Source organism: Peromyscus leucopus, chromosome X, assembly GCF_004664715.2.
Source record: "Peromyscus leucopus breed LL Stock chromosome X, UCI_PerLeu_2.1, whole genome shotgun sequence".
Taxonomy (NCBI): domain Eukaryota; kingdom Metazoa; phylum Chordata; class Mammalia; order Rodentia; family Cricetidae; genus Peromyscus; species Peromyscus leucopus.
In genome coordinates, this window is record NC_051083.1 from 93,480,064 (window position 1) to 93,502,561 (window position 22,498).

General features: G+C 37.9%; 1 protein-coding gene across 1 annotated transcript in view; it reads left to right on the forward strand.

Moving 5' to 3' along the window:
- Window positions 1-19,413, forward strand: part of Dnaaf6 (dynein axonemal assembly factor 6) — a 39,931-nt gene extending 20,518 nt beyond the window's left edge. The window contains exons 6-7 of the mRNA XM_028895134.2: window positions 15,752-15,837; window positions 18,576-19,413. Of these exons, the coding sequence (XP_028750967.1) occupies window positions 15,752-15,837; window positions 18,576-18,702 (213 nt within the window). The 3' untranslated portion in view covers window positions 18,703-19,413. The remainder of the gene's footprint in view (window positions 1-15,751; window positions 15,838-18,575) is intronic.
- The last annotated feature ends 3,085 nt before the right edge of the window (window positions 19,414-22,498 follow it).

The window sequence follows — 22,498 nt, forward strand, 5'->3', positions numbered from 1 at the left end:
AAAGCTACACAGAGAAACCCTGTCTCGAAAAACCAAAAAAAAAAAAGAAATAATAATAGAAATAGAAATATACAGGAGGTCATTTGGTTGATTCTCTGCACAGTAAATAATAAACTCCCAAATTTTAGCTTGAATTTTTTTTTCTGTGAGTAAATGAATGGTGGCATCCATTCTCATTGCTTAACTTGACTAGTAAGATTCAGAGTAAAGAGGCTGCTGACCCCATCTGTGCTGGTTAGTTTTTTGTCAACTTGGCACAAGCCAGGTTCATCTGGGAAGAAGGAACCTCAGTTAGGAAAATGTCTCCATCGGATTGGCCAGTAGACAAGTTAGTGTGTGCATTTTCTTCATTGATGATTGATGTGGGAGGGCCCAGTCCATTGTGGGTTTTGCTACTCCTGGGAAGGTGGTCTGAGGCTGTAAAAAAAAAAAAAAAAAAAAAAAAAACTGGGTGACCTAGGAAAAGCAAGCCAGCATACAGCACTCCTCCAAGCCCTCTGCATCCATGTTCTGGTTCTGACTTCCCTCAGTGATAAATCTGACATGAGAGTTGTATGTTGAAATAAAGCCTTTCCTTCCTAAGTTGCTTTTGGTCATGTCCATCAAGACAATAGTAACCCAACTAAGATAAATATTTCTTTCTCAATTCTAAGCACTTATTTTTCTATTGATAACATGGTGTTTTTTGTATCTAAGACATCTTCACATTATAAATATGTTATTAATTTGATTAAAATGCCTTAAAGGAAAGATAGTTACATCAAAAAGATAACTGTACACATCAATTGTGTGATGCAGTTCAGTATCAGAAATACTAAAACATGGATAAAATTGACCTCAACACTGGCTAACTATTTTAAGTGGGTTTTGGACTTGGTTGATATGTAATAATCTAGTCCAGAGACTTAAAATTTTCATCATTTGTGCTTTTCTTCTAGCCCCACACCTAAAGAGTGCCATTATTGAAATTCTGATGGCCTGTTATTCTACCCCTGCCACTTACTCCTGCATGTAACCACCCAGTCTCCCTTGTCTTGATCTCTAATGAAGTATTCTTGAGCTGGAGCTCGAGCTAAGTCTGTGGTTTACAGACTTGTTTTGCTTTGGTTTTAGCTGTCAAGCCTTTTTTTCCAAATACACTTTTATGAGAAATCTCAACATATAAAAGTACCATTTTCTTGATGAAAAAGGTACCATCACCCATTAAGTATCTAATAACAATGATAGGAGCTCCTTGGAGCACATTTGAAGAACATTGATCTAGTCTCTCCCCTTTATATTATTATATTAAGTTTGAGCCTATAAGGTATCAAATACTCCTAATGAATTAATGAATGATAAGAGAGCTAGAGTTTCTTCTTCATGGGTGACATAGATGTCTTCTTAGTTACTTTTCTATTGTTGTGACTAAACACCATGACCAAGATAACTTACAAAAGAAATCACTTAATTGCGGGCTTGCTTACAGTTTCTGAGGGCTAGTCCATGGTTATCATGATGTGGAGTGTGGTGGAAGGAAGGCAGGCATGGCTCTGGAGCAGTAGCTGAGAGCTCACATCTAATCTGAAAGTTGCATACAGGGAGAGACCGGGCCCACCCCCAGTGACACATCTCCTCCAACAAGGCAGCACCTCCCATGCTTCCTAAACAGTCCACCAACTGGGAACCAGACATTCAAATATATGAGCCTGTAGGGGCCATTCCCATTCAAACCACCACAGATGTGTTTCTGTATACCTCATGAGTACAAGGTTCCTATTTGGTTTGATTTTAGTATCCTTTTCATTCTTTGTATTTTCCATCCTTTCCCCCTCCCCAGGTTTCCACTCTGTGGATTTTCTGTAAATATCTCTGACTATACTGTCTTAGAATAGTTGCATATCATTGTTTGCTGTAAATTTTTAATTCAGCAAATACTTAAAGAGAACTTAGTATGTGCCAAGATGCTATAGATGGACCATACAGTGGATAAATAATGTTGAACAAAGTAAACACATTTCTCCTTCTCCCTTACTGACAATACCAAGAAGTCCCTAAGCACTGGTGCAGTGGGAGCTGCTAGGCAGAGGGAACAGATTTTCACAGATTCATCAATAGGAAAACAATGGCCCTCAAAGGAAGGAGATTATTACTTACACAGACAGTACTAACAAGATCACTATTCAATCAACTCCTCAAATCCTTTGCTTAAAGGATAATATAAAACTAAAAGGGTCCAGATGGCGGGTAACCTGAGCAGTAGGGTAGACGATTGCTGTGGGGTCAACTCTGAACTACACCTAGTTACTTTATAGCTTGCATCTGTGCTTAGGGTAAGTGAAATGGCAAATTCTGTGCCTTTCTAGAACTAAGAAGTAGTGTGAGACACTGCCTCATGGCAACCTCCTGCAAGATTGAGGGCCCCTTACAAGTTAGAGAGGCAGATAAGAAACAGCAGTGAGGCAATCCCATAAAGGTTACTTATCTTCCCACATTCCCAGAGGATCATAATATATTCTGCCAAGACCTAGGTCACACTATAGTCTAACCTTGCTTATATGGCCTATGTGAATATTGCAGGGTCACTAGAGTAGCATAATAGAGATATTTTCCTACAGGATGAAAAAATTATTTTGTTTTGCTGCTTTCACTTAATAATAGGAATAATAGCAAATGGTCAATATAATGTTGATTATGTGCTAGGCATTTCTGTAAAAGCAACAATTATTAATAACCCTGACACAGATGTTATTATTACTCCCATTTTAGAGATGAGGGTATGGAAGCACAAGCAATTCATTGGTTTAATAACATACTTGTAAAATCGGGCAGAACTAAGACTGTTGGACTCTGATAGAGGTATGTGCAGAATGGTATGAGTACAAAGAAAGGACAATCCAAGTCATATCACAATGGAGGTGGCATTTGACCTGAACATTTGAAAGACAGATGGTATTTTGTCAGGTAGCAAATATAAAATGCTTTCTAAGCAGTATGAATAAAGCCATAACACTGTGAAAGCATGTGGTGTGGCTTTTCTTTCTTTATTGTTTTTGAAATTATAAAATAATTACATTTCTCCTTTCCCTTTCCTCCCTCCAAAGCATTTCATATATCCATCCTTACTCTCTTTCAAATTCATGGCCTCATTTTTCATTAATTGTTATTATATGCATATGTGTTTTGAGAACTATCTGTGAAGCTCTTAAAGCCTCAGAATCCATGTAAATATGTAAAAGATAAGACAGAATAAGTGAAGCAGGGCTAGATGTGAAATCCCTTGAATCCCACTATGTACTATGGCTGAATAGTGTACCCCTGAAATTCATATATGGAGACCCTAAGTTTTCAGCATGATAAAATTTGAGGATGAGGCCTTTAGGAAATAGGTTCAGGCCAGATCATGTGAAACCCTAGGGATGAGCTGAGAGATCTTGTAAGAAGAGACACCAGAGAGTTTGCTCCTGTATACCAAGAAGTTCCTCACCATAGTCAATACCACTCTCACGCTAATTTCTGACTTCCAGGCTTCAGAGCGCTGAGAAAATAAAACTATCTTTCTACTGTTTAAGTTACCAAGTAATATGGTATTTTGCCATGAAAGGTAAAAGAGACTAAGAGACTGTCAGATTTTAGCTTTCCTGTCTGGCATTATAGTCGGTAATTATTTTAAAGGGGGTGAGTTAAATGGCGGGGTATGAATTTCAGGACTACTCCAGAGGCAGTATGAGATACAAAGATGCTGATCGAGAAAGAACATCCATCATAGAAACAAGGTGAGAAAGAATGGGAGCTTGCCTAACCCCTGAGAGTAGGGCTGACAGAGGCACAGTGGTTGACAAGTGAGGAGTAGAGGAGAAGAAAAGAAGTATGGGCATCTGGGATATGAAGGGAGATAGTCTAGCTTCTGCGAAGGACACTTTGTTTCACGAAGCAGGTGGGTGCATGGGGGATTTAGATCAGCAAATTCCCATTTCACTCATCTCCATATTTAATGTCCAAAACTGAATGGGACTACAGTTATTCTAAGTGATTCATGGTTTTAAGAGAGGGAAAAAGCAGACTGCGGGTAGTTTAATATTCCTTTTAAACTATAATTGATGCATAATTCTTCTGCACTCATGCTTTGAAGGATCTATATTGATAAGGAAACAACCAGCTTGCTTTTTGTTTTGTTTTGTTTTTCATGGTCATTTCTTTGAAGTGCGAGCTAGGAGTCTTCTTCCCATCCTTGAACAGCCCTGAGAACAGGAAGGAATCCAGGGATGGTCTAGAAGGCAGTCAGCATCTGGCAGATAGAACCAGGAATCACATGTTTATCACATGTATTTATTTCAAAAAGCTGTCAGTCATTCTAATCAGTTCACTGAGAATTCACTTGTTTCTTGAATAGTGTGCTTCTTGAATCCTGATTTGTATCTTAAGGTTAAAACAGTCATATTCATTTACTTCTAGTAAATAAATAGATTTAGCTACTTAGTAATGAAGTTGATTATCTTTTTCCATTTAAAATTCTAGAGGACAAACACCTATTTTGTCTTGTTTTAGCTTCCTGATTATGCTGACCTTGTTTGATTGGTTACATATCAAGCCATGTGTCAGGGAGGATATTTGAGCTGTAATAGGATTCCTTATTATCAGCTTGAGGCAGTACAGTGAACCTTCAATTAAATTTCTAATAGCTCTCTCAGTAACACACATACATTTATAGTTAATATTATAACAATTGTTTATAATGATTGTGGTCGTGGGAGAGGATAACAAATATATTCTTAAAAGTTAATATAATTGTATTAACTTAATATATTTTTTATTATGAAAGTAATATGTATTTATAATGTTAAAATATCAATATTAGTGTAAAAATAAAAGCCTTTCATAGTGAGATACACAATAACTGCAAAAAGGTCTTAAAACCATGGATGGAATAATGGTGCAAGATGTCTTATACATATTACATAGTAATAGATCATCAATAATTTTACATTTCAGTGATGCAGTTTTGATGTGGTTTCATCAAATGATCAAAATCACACGGTCCATAATTGTTGAGCCAGAACTGGCAGAAACATTTGATTACAGACAAGCAATTTCATAACTGGAAAAACACCAACACTTAAGGGAAGGATGAACAAAGGAAGACACAGAATACAAGCAATTTTATTGTAAAGAATAGAATGGTTATTTACCAGAGGTGGGAGAGAGTGGAAAGGGGAGAAGAATAGGGAAAGGTTGGTTAGTGGGCAGTAAATTATAGTTATACAGGAGCAAGAAATTCTGGGATATTATTGCACAGCAGGGTGACTCCAGGCAATAATTATGTGCCGTACATTTCAGAAGGCTAAAAGAAAGGAGGTTCATTGTTTTCACAATAAAGAAAGGGTGCATGTTGGGCAAGAAAGATAAGTTTAACTTGATTAAAACATCACATTGTATAAATGTATCAAAACATCGTGTTGTACCTCATTAATATGAGTGATGTGTACGTGTGTGCTGTGCACATAATGGGTGAGGTGATGTGGGGTCCACAGTACGCATGTGGAGATCAGAGGACAAGCTCGGGTGTTGGTCCTTACCTTCCGTTTGGTTTCAGACAGGAGTCTCTATGTTGTTTGCTCCTGCCTGTTCTCTTGCCCATGTCTTCCATCTTGAGGTAGAAGCCTTGTGATTACAGACATACAGAACTACTGCGTGGGTTCTAGGGATTGGAACTCAGCTTCACACCAAGCCCTCCCCCCCCCCGAGCCATTTCCTCAGCCCAATTTGTACATTTTTATATATAAGTTAACTTAAAAAAATAAAGAAGGATCAAAACAGATACTCAGAGTTGCGGGGACCAACATTAGACTTGTCAGGTAAGAAGTGGTCAGCCAAACCAAACCAAAATAAAAAGCTCACAAAACCAAAAACAAGTAGTGTTAGCCAACTACTTCTTGGCAGGCGACCTGCCTTGGGGTGTGGTTGATATACCAAGTGCCACTCTATTAGAGAAAACCGATTTTCCATTTGCCAGCAGGTACCGATTACAAATAGTCTCCTGGTTAAAGGTGGGATTTTGTGTCGTTTCCCTTTTCCCATGCTGGGATGTTGTATGTTTTGAGGCTGTGCAGGCCTTGTGTGTGCTGTTACAGTCTCTGAGTTCATACGTGTATCTCCTCTGTTGTCCTGTTACAGTCTCTGAGTTCATACGTGTATCTCCTTGTTTGCTGTTACATTCTCTGTGAGCTCATACGTGTATCTTCTCTGGCGTGCTGTTACATTCTCTGAGTTCATACGTGCATTGCCTCTGTTCTGCTGTTATAATCTCTGTGAATTCATACGTGTTTGCCTCTGTTGTGTCAGAAAGATACTGTTGCTTTGGAGTCATCCACCACCTCTGGCTCTTACATTCCTTCCGCCTCCTCTTTCACTTAGATCCCTGAGCTTTAGTGCTCCAGAGTAGTTCAGTCTCAGCACATGGTCTAGTTGTGGGTCTCTGTGTTAATTCTTATCTACTGCAAGAAGAAGCTTCTCTGATGGGGTTTGAGCAATTCCTTGATCTATGGGTATGTCATTAGGAGTCATTACTATGTTCCTTCAGCAGAATAATAGTAGTAGGTTTTCCCCTAAGGACCCATAACCTATCTAGTCTCAGGTATTTGTAAGAGTTTTGTTGTTTGTTTTGATTTTTGCTTTTGGGGTTTTGTTTTTCAAGCCCATGAAGTTGGTAGGTAGGGAGGTGGTGAGGCTCTGGGAGGATTGGGATAGGGAAAAGAATATGATCAAAATATACTGTATGGAAAATTTAATAAAAATAAAGAAGTGGCCAGTCCTGAACACATATACATATGAGCAACACTAAATGGACTCAGAAGACTGTGTTCACAGACTTACACATACACATGTGTACATGGTGTGTGTGTGTGTGTGCGTGTGCATGTGTGTGTGCATGTGTGTGTGCATGTGTGTGTGTGCGTGTGCGTGTGTGTGCGTGTGCGTGTGCATGTGTGTGTGTGTGCGTGTGCGTGTGTGTGTGTGTGTGTGTGTGTTTGTAACAGTAATAGCTAAAGGAGAAGAGCTCATGAATTTGAGAGGGAATGGGAGATACAGGAAGAACTGGAGATGGAGAGGATGGGGTAGAAATTATGTAAATATAGGACTCATGTATGAGTCTCAAAAATAAAGTAAGTGTGAGAAAAATAAACACAAAGAACTGTTTGTTGGTCTTTGGAAGACAGCAACTTCAGTGTCATGGAAAATGGCAAACTGAGCAGGCCTGAGAAAGAGAGGAAAACAAGACCCCAAAATAAATACTATTCTTTACAGAAGTTTAGTAAAGAAGAGAGGGGAGAGATGGAAGAATACATGGGATTTGAAGCACATTGTAGGATAAGAGAGTTTTAAGCTGATGACAAATAGCTGTTCTTTTATTGACATTTATTTCTTTCCTATTGTGTGTCACTGGATCTAATGAAAAACATTCAAATGCAGTCCTACTCTAAGATGTTAATGGATGCCTAGGAAAGAATAGATGCATTTTCACTTACTATATTACAAGATATTATCATTTCGTACTCAGGGGCCAGGGATTGTTAACTCCTGCCTTAAGAGGGTCAGTCTTGAGCGTGTAGCTACACCTCAGACATATAGTACTTGCCGAGAACATGCCAGGCCCCGAGTTCCCTCCTTAGCAACCACTAAAGGATAATCTTGAAAACTAAAGTATTTCCCTATACAAATACGCCAAATAGCCTCCTTCTACTTTCAAGGCCCTGATTAGAAAGGAACAGTTTGTCTGACTGTGGGGGTGCGTGCCTGTAATTCCAGCACTCAGGAGACAGAGACAGAAGGATCACCAACAAGTTTGAGGCCTGCCTGATCTGCATACTGATAATACTCTGTCTCAGGAAAAAAGACAGTGGGAGACAGTTTGGACATATAAGGAAACAACTCGGCAGAATTCCACTCTGTTGACCTTTTCCTCTTTGAAACCCAGTTTCTGTCTTGTCTTTAATGACCTATCTTCTGGTTTTCTTTCCACATCACTGTCCAGTCCTCCTTTCCTTCCCTCCCATATCACTGTTTGCACATTCCCTTGAGCCTTGACATCCTTTCCTCTTTATCTGCTCCCTTTCAGTTTAGTCCCTTGGCTTACTTCCCACTTTTTTAGTAGGTGACAGAAACTCAACATGTCCATAAAAATACTCATATAATTGTTTTTTTTAAACATTTTTCTCTTTAAACTTTCTCATGGCAATATTATTTACTAGGGATAATATAGCTAGGAGATAACAGCACTTTCCTAGCATATAGCAGGCTCAAACTAAAAACCCAACTCAGCTCTCGTTCCTCTTTTTTTGATATTTCACAGTCAGCCCATCAGCAAGTCTTGTTTGTTATACTTTCAAACTACATTTGAAATCCCTCTAATTTTCATTACTACTGCAATCGATTTTATGTTCCAAAGTACCACCAATTCTTGCCTGATCCGTTTTGATTTTTCTCTGACTCATCTCCATGCTTCAACTGTAGCCTTTTGACACACAGTGTAATTGATCTCTACAAAGTAAACAGTTCCTGTACTTTGTAGGGAGAATTGAGAGAATGGTAAATTCAAGGTCAGCTTAGACTACAGAGTAAATTTAAGGCTAGGCTGGACTATATAGCAAGATCTTTTTTCGTATGAAAGATAGCAAACAAATATACAGAATTAGATCACACCTTTCTTTTCTTAGGCCCCTAAATGACTTCCAATTGCACTTAGAACAAGACTTGAATGCCTTTGTCCTGATCTGTGAGTTCCTATATGATCTCAGTCTTACCTTCTTTCAACAACCTCATGTTGCATTTACTTCTCTGTTCATTATTTTCTACTTACTTTAGCCATATGGTTCTGATCCTTTAGTATGCCAAGTTATTTCACTCAACCTGGAGTGTTCTTCTTTCACGTTGCAAGTTTATTTCCTACTTTTCTATAATTTTGCCACCTATTTCTTTCTATTTGTTATATCAATTAATACCTCTAGAACCATATTATGGGATAGTAGCGAATAATGAACACCATTTCTTATGACTGTCCCCCTTTCTGCTTGTTTTTGGGATTGTATTTCAATTACAATGTTTCTCTCTCCGTTTCCTCCTTCCAAACCTTCCCACACACCCCTCCCGCTCTCTTGAAGAGGGGGTGGAAAGATTGTAAGAACCAGAGGATCAAGGAGTTTCCTGTGAGATTATGTGTCCTATTAACATCAGAAGTCACACGTATAAAGATTCCCCAGCATGATCACTCCGTTGTTAGCTGAGCAAGGAAGACAGCAGTGAACATGTGGGTGTGGTGGGAGCAAGCTCACAAGGCCTCTACTTTGCCCAAAGAACTACAGGCAGCTGAACAGAGCTGGGAGCGGGAGAAGTGGTGCCCCCAGGAAAGAGCACAGCAATTGGTTGCCCATTGCCAACATTCAGCCCAGAAATCATATATACAAGTAACATTATATGGACTAAACAGGTTATATTTAGGAAGAGATGTATATACACATACATGCACACAATAACAGTTGATGAATATCTCCTTAATTAGAACTGTTGTCGTATAGACAGCAAAAGCCTCTCACAAGGCAATATTTGAGCAGACTTCAAGGAGATGAAGAAGTAAAAATTTAATATTAAAAATCATCCGAGTAAACATTTGAATCACTAATGTTTGAGATATAAGATGATATTAGAAATATTACAGAGAATAAGGAACTATTGAAATCAGAAGCATCCTGAAAATTGACAGATGATTTGAATACAAACAGTAATGACAGTATAGTATAAAGATGTGGCAATTTTGTTATATGTAGTTGACATGTACAAATAGTTTTATATCCATATATAATGAAATAATTATTAAAGTCATGTCAGTTTATATATACATCATTTCATATGTTACCTTTTGTGTGCATTTGTAAAAGGTACCTAAAGCAGAATCTCAGAAATTTTTTATTATACAGTATAATCTTAATTATAGTCTTCATGCTGCATTTCAAATCTCTAGGTTTATTCATCTCACAATATTGAAACTTTGAACTCTTTTACCAGAATCTTGTATTCCCCTACTCTGGTAACACCATTCTCTCTCTATGCATTTCCCTTTTAGAAGATTGTGTATATAAGAGAGGCCCTTTCATTTCTGTGTCTGGGTTTTGTCACTTGGCATGATGTATGACATGAAATGTTTTAATGAAAGAGAGGGGACAGACAGTGACATGAAGGAGATGGGAGAAACAAACAAACAAACCCAGGAACCAACTGGAAAGACTGTGAGGGAAATGGTGCCCTCAGTGGAGATACAGATTTCACTTAGACAGAAAAGAAAAAGACCATTCAAAGAGGTGAGCAGTGAGGAAGGGGTGAGGCGTTCTGTGTTCCAGTGGACCTAACAGAAGACATCAAGGAGTCAGTGAAGTGGAGGAAACAGCAGCAGAAGAGATACAAATAGCCATATGCTAATTATTAGGTTATAAAGAATGAGGCTTCTTATTGTTTGGGGAAAATGGAGAGAAAAGCATAACGGCTTTGGTTTGGGTTGTATCAAGACAGATAGCAGGCTACGCTACTATTTAGGGGAAGATTAGGTGTCTGTGGAATTGTGGAAGACTGAGGATGAGCTGAGCTTGGTTTTTGGCTTTGTAAGCAGTGTCTCACTATGTTTCCTAGTCTGGCCTTGAACTCACAATCCTCCTGCCTGTCTTCCAACTGCTGGAGTTACAGGCCACCTCACCACACCTGTTGACTCTTGAGCTTCCTCTTGACTCCTATGATAGGAGAAGAGTCATGTTTCTGGGACGTATTTGTAGATGTATCCAATCGTCTTTTTAAAATAAAAAACACAGAGCCAATGTAAAAGAGAGAAAGCCGAGAGGTCAGAGCTCAGAGATAAAATTTTACCTCCTGCAGTGCTCCTAACTTCCCCGAGAGAGAGCTACTTCCTGTTTGTCTGTGTTTAAATAGTCTTTCTGTTCTGCCTTCTCATTGGTTGTAAACCAAACCACATGACTGCCTCATCACTGCCTGTAAGTACCGCCCTCCAGGTCTTAAAGGTGTATGTCTCCAATACTGGCTGTATCCCTGAACACACAGAAATCTACCTAGCTCTTCTAACCACCACGCTCTTGCTATGGCTCTAATAGCTCTGACCCCAGGGCAACTTTATTAACATAAAATTAAAATTACATTTCAGTACAAATAAAATATCACCATACTTTTTTTTTTTTTTTTTTTTTTTTGGTTTTTCGAGACAGGGTTTCTCTGTGTAGCTTTGCGCCTTTCCTGGAACTCACTTGGTAGCCCAGGCTGGCCTCGAACTCGCAGAGATCCGCCTGGCTCTGCCTCCCGAGTGCTGGGATTAAAGGCGTGCGCCACCACCGCCCGGCCTGGGACGTATTTTAAAAAGAAAAAGAAGGCATGGCAATGTAGTACTGGAATGTTTCAAACGATAATGACATTACAGAAAACTTACATTAATTACAACTATGCCTTATTGATTTTGTGCCCTTGTTATAGAGAATACATGTTTCTATATACTTATTCTTTAAAGATGAATATTTATATAAATTCAAGGTATGGATCCATCATTTTTGTTTTTTCATTTTCCTACAGATTACTGTTGTTCAAAAGGTTTTTTTATAAACTACTGTGGTGGCATAGAAAAAAAAGATCTCATGTGTTTCCATGGTTCAGCAATGGGAAATTAAATTGTTGAAGCAATTCAAGATAAAACCTATCCAAGTCTCTTTTACCACAGTTTCCTGATTTTTTTTGTTTGTTTGTTTTGTTTTGTTTTCGAGACAGGGTTTCTCTGTGTAGCTTTGCGCCTTTCATGGAGCTCACTTGGTAGCCCAGGCTAGCCTCGAACTCACAGAGATCCGCCTGGCTCTGCCTCCCGAGTGCTGGGATTAAAGGCGTGCGCCACCACCGCCCGGCTTTTAGAATAGTTTTCAAAATACCAACCTGAAACCATCTGTATATATTAAGTTTTACTAAAATTTCAGTAAATATTATAGACCAGCCAAGTTACATATAAAATGTTCTAAAATTATTCCTTTTTTAAAATACATTTTAACTGGAATAGAATTACATCCCTTCCCCTTTCCTTTTACCCCTTTAACTCCACCCATGTCCCCCTCAAGTTGTCAGCCTCCTTTTCTTATGTGTGTGTACACACACACAACCTGCTGAGTCCATTTTTATTGTTTGTATGTATAACATTTTAGGGCTGAACGTTCTGTGGTGGGTAACTAATTAGGGAGCTCATTTCTAGTAGGGACTGAGTCTCCCTTTCTCAGCAGTCATTTGTTGCTTGTAGTTCCTTGTCTAGTGGGTGGAATCCCATGGTATTTTCTGCGGTGAGCATTAGCATCTCTATTGATAACATCATTGTTCAGATCTTGTTTGTGCAGTCATTTCTAAATGAATTAAGTTTGTAAACTATGTAAAAGAAAGAACCTAAATTCCTTTGTTTGGTCAGTGGTATCCCATACTTGGCAATTTTTAACAAAGAAAGCTTTGCGCACAATCAGATGTCAACTGTTTTCCAAGTATTCATTGACAGTACCAATTATTAGACAAGTTTCACTCATGTTTCAGGAGGGGTTTTCTGCTAAGATTACAAGAGATAATTTTTTACTCTTAAAGAACTAAACAGTTCAAAGTAAAGAAACAGCTATATCCCTTGATCCATGTGACGAGTACAAGTCCTTCCAGTTTCAAGAGGGGATTTGCTGTTAAGATCCCCATGGAATCCTTATCTTGTGAGATATTGGTGTGCACCATCCCACCTAATCTGTCTTTTCTCTTGTCCCTCCTTTGAAATATTGTAGCAGACACTTTTAATTTTCTTAAGAGGAAAAATTAGTGAGCTGCTTCTTTGAATTATCTTTCACTGGAACCACAGATTATTATAATAACCACTTTGAAGTTCTGCCTAGGAATTCTATCTAAATTTCTCATACATCATCAGTATTTCTTCTCAATTATCCTTTCAACCGTTATGAAATACTATTTTACTTTTAAAGATCTAAACATTTCAAAGTGAAGAAACAAATAGTTCTATCCCTTGATCCATTTGGCGACTATGACACATTAAAGGGTATCTCAAATTGGCTATCTGACTGGAAGGTTATTTCAGTGAAAGTGGGACTTTCGTCCTAGCTAATGCTCATTTATTTTGAGGCAGAGGGCCTATAACTGCTTCTGTGAAAAATGTGCTATTTATTTCACTTAAGGCATCTCTAATTGTGAAGATTTAATTTCTAAAATGTAAACTTAACCACAGGAAGTACTTAAATTCTGTCACCTCTAGATTGCTATTTATCATCATTCTTAAGTATAGATTTAATAAAGAAAATATAATTCAGAAACATGTATTGATCCACAAACCTTACGCTATGTATTGAGCATTTTAGGAGGAAATTCCAGTATGTTACATTATTTCATATGCATTTCCCTTAAAGCTTGCTTTTACCCTGGCCGTTCCAACAGTTGCACTCTCCAAATAACTAAAATGTCAGGTCATCTAGTTTACCCTAGAAAAAGCTTCATAATTTACCTGAACTTTGGATTCCATTTTCTTTGTTCCTTTGTTTATGGAAATTACATGTCTTCACACATTTATATATGCATATCATAATATATGTCAACTCCCATCACAAAAAGAGTAGATGGTCTGCTGGCTAATTTATGTCACCTTGACACAAGTAAGAGTCATTTTTGAAGAGGTAACCTCAATTGAGAAAATATTCCCACCAGACTGGCCCTTGGGCAAGCCTGCTGTGCATTATTTTAAATTTATGATTGATGGAGGAGAGCCTAGCTTGCTGGGGTGGTGACATTCCTGGGCAGGTGGTCCTGGGGTGCATAAGAATAGCAATCCATGCGGACTGAGTCAGTAGCAGCCTTCCTCTATGGCTTCTGCATCGGTTCCTGCCCTAGAGGATAATGGGCTATAAGCTCTAAAACAAAGTAAACCTGTTCTCCCCCAAGTTGTTTATGATCATGTCATTTTATCACAGCGATAAAAACCCTAACTAAGACAGATGTAAATTAGAGAAGTGTAATTTGGCGGTAAAATATACATTTATCCTTGGTGACACTTGATGTATTCACAGTGCTGTGTAACTACCACTAATATCTATTCCCAAATTATTTCATATACTTAAAAGGAAATCTCATACACATTAAGCAGATACCACTTTTCTGCACTCCATAGCCCCTATCAAACTCCAGTCCACTTTCTGTCTCTGGCGAACATGCCATATGAATTGAATCCTACAAAATGCACCTGTTAATGCTTAGCCTCTTTCCTTTAGCATAATGTTTTCAGGATTTATCAATAAAATGTGCTGGATCTGGCTAGAGAGATGGCTCAGCAGTAAAGAGCACTAGTGGCTCTGGCAGAAGGCCTGGGTTTGATTCCCAACACCCACATGGTGGCTCACAACTGCCTGTAACTCCAGTCCAGGAGATCTAGGCCTTCCTCTGACCACTAGACACCAGGTACACATATAGTGCACAGACAAACATGTGGACAGCATACTCATATACATTTATAAATAGTTAATATACTTTGTCCTTTTCTTTAGCTGAATAATATTCCATTGTGTGTACATGCTACATTTTATCCATTCATTGACTGATGCATATTTTGGCTGTTTATATATTTTGACTGTGTTGAATACAGCTATCATGAACAAAACCATGTACAATTTTTTTTTGAATTTTTTCTTTTTCTTTCTTTTTTCTTCTGTTTTTTTCCTTTTTGTCATTGCTATCATTTTGAGGCAAGGTCTCATGTAGCCCAGGCTTTCCTCAAACTCAATGTGTAGCCATAATTGGCCTTGAGTTCCTGCTTTCAATGCTTTTGGATATATAACCAGAAGTAGAACTGCTGCTGGCTGCTGGGCCCTGTGGTCACTGTGATGAGACATTTGTAAGTGAAATCTTGCTAAACTAGTAGGTAGTCCTTCTTAGGAGATGGAGGTTATATTTTTTTTTTAATTTAACTTTTCTGGATGCCAGCACTTTCCCAGGAATTGTAGTATGGGTATTTTTACCAGGAGACTACAAATTACCATCGCCAACTTACACTTAACATGACATTTTATACATTTATATGAAACCTACTTATATAAAAGTGTTCAAAGATCTCTACCAAATCTAGTGGTGAGTCAGAAAACGTTTAGTCACATTACCGATGGCTGTCCTTTATCCATTCACTGAACTACTTGGTCTCTCCATGAGAAAAATTAAGATCAATAAAGGGAAATCGCATAACCTGGCACATAGTTGGCACTTCCTCTTAGTAAATATTATATTGTGGTGATATATTGTGTACCATAATAAATTTGCCTGAGGATCAGATAACAGAGCCACTAGATTAGACACAGAGCCAGGCAGTGGTGACACACACCTTTAATCCCAGCACTTGAGATCTCATGCCTTTGCTTGGGAAGCACACATGCCTTTAATCCCAGGAAGTAATATGGCAGGGCAGAGAAAGGAAACAGGACCTCACTCTCTTTAGGCTGAGGTTTTCATAGAGGTAAGAACTAGTGGCTGGCTGTTCTGCTTCTCTGATCTTTCAGCTTTCACCCTGATATCTGGCTCTGGGTTTTGTTTGTTTGTTTGTTTGGGGGTTTTGTTGTTAAAAGACCATTTAAGATTCAAACAACATTATGTCTCCATTCTTCATACATCCTTATGCTTTTAAAAGTAACTCCTCTCCAAAATGACAGTGTTTTCTTATTTATCTTAGGTGAAAATTAAACTGCCTGATACAAACCCTTCTGAAATTCAGATTGACATCCAAGAAACTCTCCTTGATCTCCGCACTCCTAAAAAGTGAGTAAAACATAGAATTGAAATAGGCTATTACCACATTAATGAGTCATTAAAATGCTGCTTTTGAAAGTATAGTTAGTTTTAATCAACCTTGAAGTCCTAAGAAGGATGAAATGCCCATTGAGAATTCAGATATTTTGATCTGCACAATAAAGTGAATTTTGGGCTAGGATATAACTTTTTGGTAAAGTGCTTGCCTAGCATGCACAGGACTGTGATCAATCCAAAAAATGTTTGAAAATATCTAGCTTTCGTATTTTGCAACTGCATATTGGATATGGGTTGATATCCTGGAAACATAATCCTTGACATTCAAATATAGTTTTATCTATCAGGAAAAAAATAACTGGAAATGCTAAGCTGTAAGCCTTGCATACATACTAATAGAAAATTTGGCACAGTGGTTATATAAGAGAAGCATTATCTTTAAACTTTTTGGATGTTAGTAGGCCTCTAAGGTAAAATTTGAGGTATGTTTATTTTTTTAAAATCCACAAAAGGATAGTCTTCTCATTACATCAGTTCAAATCATGTTCCTCAGACAACACATTCAGGAAAATTCTTACAAAATATTTCCCCTGAAGCATAGATAAACCAGTCCTGTCTCTCAAAACTAAGTCTTTTAAAAGGACAGTGTTGGAATCCAGCATGTATTAGAAGAAATATCTCACTGATTATTCCCTTTCTGTGTGGATGTGTAGTAGTGAGCTTGTATTAGTGATTGCTGTGGCCTGTTCTCTGGAACTCATCCCCATTTCCCACTGGGCTTAGGAAGCAGGCAGTTCCTGGAACATTCTTTTCCTTTATAATCAGTATCTATAATTTTCTTTTGTTGAGCTTAGGGCTTTGAGGAGATTAGTCTACAAAAGGCTACTCTTTATTTCTGCAGTAGATTCATTTAACACAAATGATCTACAGATGAATATTTATCTAAACTTTCTTCTGATCATTCCCACCACTTAAAAATGTATTCTCACAAAAATATCCCATCTTACAAAAATTAGATTCACTATTCTTATCATCACTCCAAGGAGTAGTTAAGCTTTACACAATATTTTTATATGCATTTATTTTTCCTACAACCTTTGTAAGGAAAGTTGGTTAAATGAACAGTCTTCCATGATATTTTCATGCCTGCTAAAATCACACGCATATCTCCACACTGTGCAGTTAATTTCCGTTTCTCTAGCAGTTCTCACTGTCTCCATCAATCTTGAGGCAGCTGCTCTGGCTTTGCCATCATTCCAGATATCCATCAGAACTCACTAAATTGAAAGTCTCTCACAGAGGCACTTTTCCACATAGAACTTGGGCTGCACCAGGTCATTTGCATACTCTATTTATATGTTAAATTATCTAAATAACGTGTACAAATGAAAAATAACATATATACTGTCTGCATTAGCTTTCTGTTGTTGTTATAAAACCCTGACCAAAAGCAACCTGGGGAGGAGAGGGCTTATTTTATCCTTACAGTTCTCAGGTCCTAGTCCATCATTGAGGAAAACCAGAGCAGGCACTCAAGCAGGCCAGGAACCTGGAGACAAGAACTGAAACAGAGGACATGGAGGAGTGCTGCTTACTGGCTCAAAAAAAAAAAGGAAGAACAATTGAGGAAGGCACTTGATGTCAACCTCTGCCCTGCATGAGCACACACAGAGAAACACAAATACATACACCACATCCACACATGCACCTTTAAGCCCTGTCTACTGAGAAAGTGAGGTTAATATGTGTTTCACATATTTACATTTCTTCAGGTATCAGCATGCTCTGACCCTTTGCGTAATTTAGATTCATAGCAGTATGACAGGATTATGGTTGGCTCATCACAGTGATGCTTCTAAAAGCATACAACTGTCCAGCTGCTGAGCCATAAACGGCAAGATAAACCAAGCAACCTATTGCAAGAAATTTTTGTCAATGTGTAGTAGTAAGAACCAGAAGCAAGCAGAAAGAAATATTTTCATTGATCTGGCATTGAAATCAGTCCAGGCCAAGTCTTTAAAGTCTACATATGTAGTAGAGGTTCAGCCTAAAGTGGTGTTAGCAGAAGCGTTAAAGAAGCACTCCGATTTCAGATTTGTATCAGCTGTCTGAATTCCACCTACATATAAATTAGACTGACACCAGATTAGCCAAGCAAACTTAAAGAGGCATGGTTCTTTTTCTATGCTGGAGACATAACCTGAGACTGTTTAGACGATGTAAAATGAGGTCAGTTTAAAGAAAGAGGTAGACTCACTCAAAACAACTATTTGAATTTTTAAAAATGAGACAGGCTCTTACTATGTATCCCAGGGTAGCCTGGGATTCTCATTGTTGTCTACACTGGCCCTGAACTTGGGGTCTTCCTACTTCCACATCCAGAGTGTTAGCATTATGGGTATGCATGTGGCTTGCCTGCTTAGAAGTATAAGGATCCAAACTGATGCATGATCTGTGTTATATAGGTATATTTTTATTTGTTAATTATATTGTCTAAGTATTTTTATGGGAAACTCAGGCATCCTGGTCTCGATCTCTCTCTCTCTCTCTCTCTCTCTCCTCTCTCTCTCTCTCTCTCTCACACACACACACACACACACACACACATTGCTGTGGGTGATATCCACAGCAACACACACACACACACACACACACACACACACACACTGCCTTATTAAAAATGTTATAGTACTTCAGGAAGTTAATTCTGGGTTCTAATCTTAATTTGTTTTATCTTGTCTCATTTTTAGGAAGCTGATAGTAAACTTTCCCCATCCTGTGGAAAGTAACAGTGCTAGAGCATCCTATATCCAAGAAGCTGAAACACTTGAAGTCAGGCTGACCCTGCAAAGGGAGTTTGATTTCAATCTTTCCTGAAACTGCATGAATAAAGAGAATATACGGGAAAACTACATGGCAGTGATAACAGTTTTTTAGTCTTTGGATATTGGCTATGTTTTCTTTTGTGTTCAACATACTGTAGAAAGATCCAGAATTTTAGTGGTGTTTTGATCAGTTACAGTCACTTCTGTTACTGTAGGAAATGTAGTTCTCTCATACAATAAGGTGCTGTTCCATTAATATAGTGAGAGCTGAATAAAATATTTACAGATTAACCAACTAAATTCCATGATCAATTGCTCAGTGCAACTGTGACCATAAACTAGGTGGCTCACTTACATCAGCAGTCTGAAGATCTAGTTAATTACATTACGATAGAATCTGCTATGTAGGGGTTTATCATTATTATCACCAGAAAAATTCATTTGGTTGTTTTTCATTTTCATATCAATGGTTTATGTTGTTTTCTATCTATGCCCTCAATATTGTTCCTTAACATATAGGTAAAAAAGGACTATAAATAATTTGCTGTATCATATGAGCCATGTTTACTTGAAAAAGGAATATTTATCGATATATCTGTAGATTCAAGTTTCTCTCATTTTTATCTTCCTAATGGGACATTCTTATTTTTATACATTGTTCCAGTGTTCCTTGCATTTTCTGTACTATTGAATACGTTTATCTCATAACTGTTTATTAAAAGTTATATTTTATCATTGTTGTAACTTGACTTCACACATCATAGTCGAACTGTAAGATTAAGTGAGAGTAAATTTTGAAGAGATAAACATCTGAAATATGTTTCTCACTTCTGTGTTAACCATCAAGAGACTACTCAGTAAAATATTTCCTGGTGTCAATTATGTTTATAACTACCAGACATCTAGTTTGTAACTAGATCCAGCAGAAGAATTAGACTAAGGTTTTGGAAGAAGTTACCAACATGACTGCGTTCTGTGAGGGGAAGAGGGAGGGAGGGAGGGACGGAGGGATGGAGGGAGCGACACAAAGGAAGTTCGTGTCTATGGATTTCAGTCACTGCTGTTGCAGCACTAAAAGGATGTTTGCTTCGCTTTATTAGCATCTTCTTTGACAGTTATGTTCTAAGAATTTAATATCACAGGTCAGGAGTGGTGGCGCACACCTTTAATCCCAGCACTCAGGAGGCAGAGACAGGCGGATCTCAGTGAGTTCAGAGGCAGAGACAGGCGGATCTCAGTGAGTTCAAAGCCAGCCTGGTCTACACAATGAGTTCCAGGAAAGCCAGGACTACATACAGAGACCCTGTCTCAAAAAGTAATTTAATATCACAACCTAACATGTAATCTCTGGGGCAATATTAAGTAGTAACCAATATTTTTTTTTTCTCTAGAGAACATTGGTGACTCTGAAAAGTGTCTCTTTTTCCTTTAACACTGGTTCTAATTATGAAGACAATTATTGCTCAAACTAACAGAATGTCTTCAAGTTGTCCCTAGACCAGAAGATATTTAGGTCACCATGACTTGCCCTTTACTTACATTGTGCTATATCAATTATATAAAGAAACAGAGCTCCAAGAACAGCAAAATATGCTCAATAATTACGCCTGTCTAGAAATCATTCTCCTTTACTGTCCTTAACCTTAGAATAAAAATAGCATTGGTTATACTGTTGCTTTGTTTTAAGACAAATTCACAAGACTTTCTTCTTTTAAATAGAAATTGTCCACTAAATAAAATGTAAAAATACAATATAAAAGAAAGATTATCTTTTCACCATTTTTAGGGAATCATAGCCACTTTCCGGATTGTAATTTCAAACCACAATTGTGGCATAGAATATTCTACTATCCTGATTTGCTTTTTCTTGCTGTGATGAAACAGCATGACCAAAAGCTACTTGGGAATGAAAAGGTTTATCTGACTTCCACTTCCACATCACAGTCCATCCTCCAGGAGAGTCAAGGTAGGAATTGAAACAGGAGTCATGGAAGGAAGCTGCTTGCTCTCCATAGCTTGCTCAGTCTGCTTCCTTATACCATCCAGGACCTGACCAGGGGTAGAACCACCCATAGTGACTGGGTCCTCCCACCTCATTAAGATGTCCTCACAGACATGACCACAGGACAGTCTAATGGACACAATTCCTGAGGTTCCTTCCTCTCAGATAACTCCAACTTTTGTCCTGTAGACAAACAAACTCGCCCCACCCCCCAGCCCCACAGAAACCTAACTAGCACGAAAACTGAAGACAAGATACACAGGGTCTTGGGGAATGGAGAGCAGTAAAGCTTTTCAGTACAAGGGTTAGCAGATGTGAAGGTGTGGGTCTACAAGAGCAGTTAAAAAAAAGGGAAAGGCATGATCGTGGGGGAACTATGATTGGAAAGGAGGCTGGAAATGTAGACCAAGGAACTGTCCTATAGAACCTTGTGAACTATGGTTCAAATCTGAACTTTATTCTCAGTGCTTGGGGAAGAGAATATGTTAGGATATGATAAGAGGAAAAAAAACAGAGGGCAGTTGGGATGGATTGCAGCAGCACAAGCAAATTATTATCCTATACATTGTACTTTAAATAAAATATATTATTGATTTTATTCATTAGAAAAATATACATGTTAGTGTACTGCAGCTAGGAAACTTTAACCATATACAAAATACTTTGAAATTTAAGCAAAACCAGAAAGTACCTACAAGCTGGTGTCTCTTCCTAATTTATTTTCCCTAATGCACACCACAATTTTCCCCTATAGAGGATAATAATAGTGCAGAATTGGTTTTAGAATCTACTTTCTTTTCATTGCTAAATACATTTCTTTTAAGTTATTTGGTTCTTGAACTCTAATTGTATTGTCTTGTGTTAAAATAGGGTGCAAATGGTCCGTGTGTGTTTTATTTTTATTTCTATTTTTATTTTGAGATAAATAGGTTGTTGTAGCATAGCTCAGAGTGGCCTGGAATTTGCTATATAGTACATACAAGCTAGCCACAAAATCACAATGAAGCCCAGCCTGCCCTGATCTCCCGAGTACTGGGATTACAGGTGTGCTACCATGCCTGGCTTGTTGCAGTGTTCTTTCTAATAATTTATTGTTTTCAAGAACATTTCATGTAATATTAACATGGCTGTATCAATTTCCATTGGTATTCACCTGCCATGATCTTTTTTACATCATTTTCTATGCTTTCCATGTTTTATATAAGGTGAACAGCAAACATGAAGATAAAATTTGGAACTTTTTACTTCAACTAGGATTTTGTATTCGAAAAGTCTTAGTCTGGTTGCATTTTTAAAGATACATTTGGGTTTATCTACAGCATGTTATGGAATTAACCTTTTATTCTGAGTTCTCTACACTATTTTTTCTTTCTTCCCCATTAATCAAAATTATAAATTCTCTATTTTCTTTCCTCTGCTTTGAAAGTTACATGGTTCTGTTTTGTGTCCCTCCTTCAAGCTCACAACTCTAAAGTTTTTCTTAGTTTTGCCATCCCATGAAACAACTCAAGGTCTTACTTTTAATGCACCCATGCCTCTTCCACTATGCTTTATTTTATCATTTATCACAGTCAATATATTTACCCACCTGTTTACTTTATGATAATGCCCTTGAGCCCAAGGCCTCATCATCTGTCCTTTAGTCTTTAAAAATGAAAACTTTTTTAGGACAACTACAGCTTTCATTCAGAAAATTTCCATGCTGGCTTTCAGTTTCCCCCTAATTTTAGGCACCGGGAGACTTTTCTTTGTTTCTTGAGAGATCAACTATTCAATTAAAAGATTTTTTTGTGTGTGTCTGGGTGGTGATGGCATAGGCCTTTAATTCCAGAACTTGAGAGGTAGA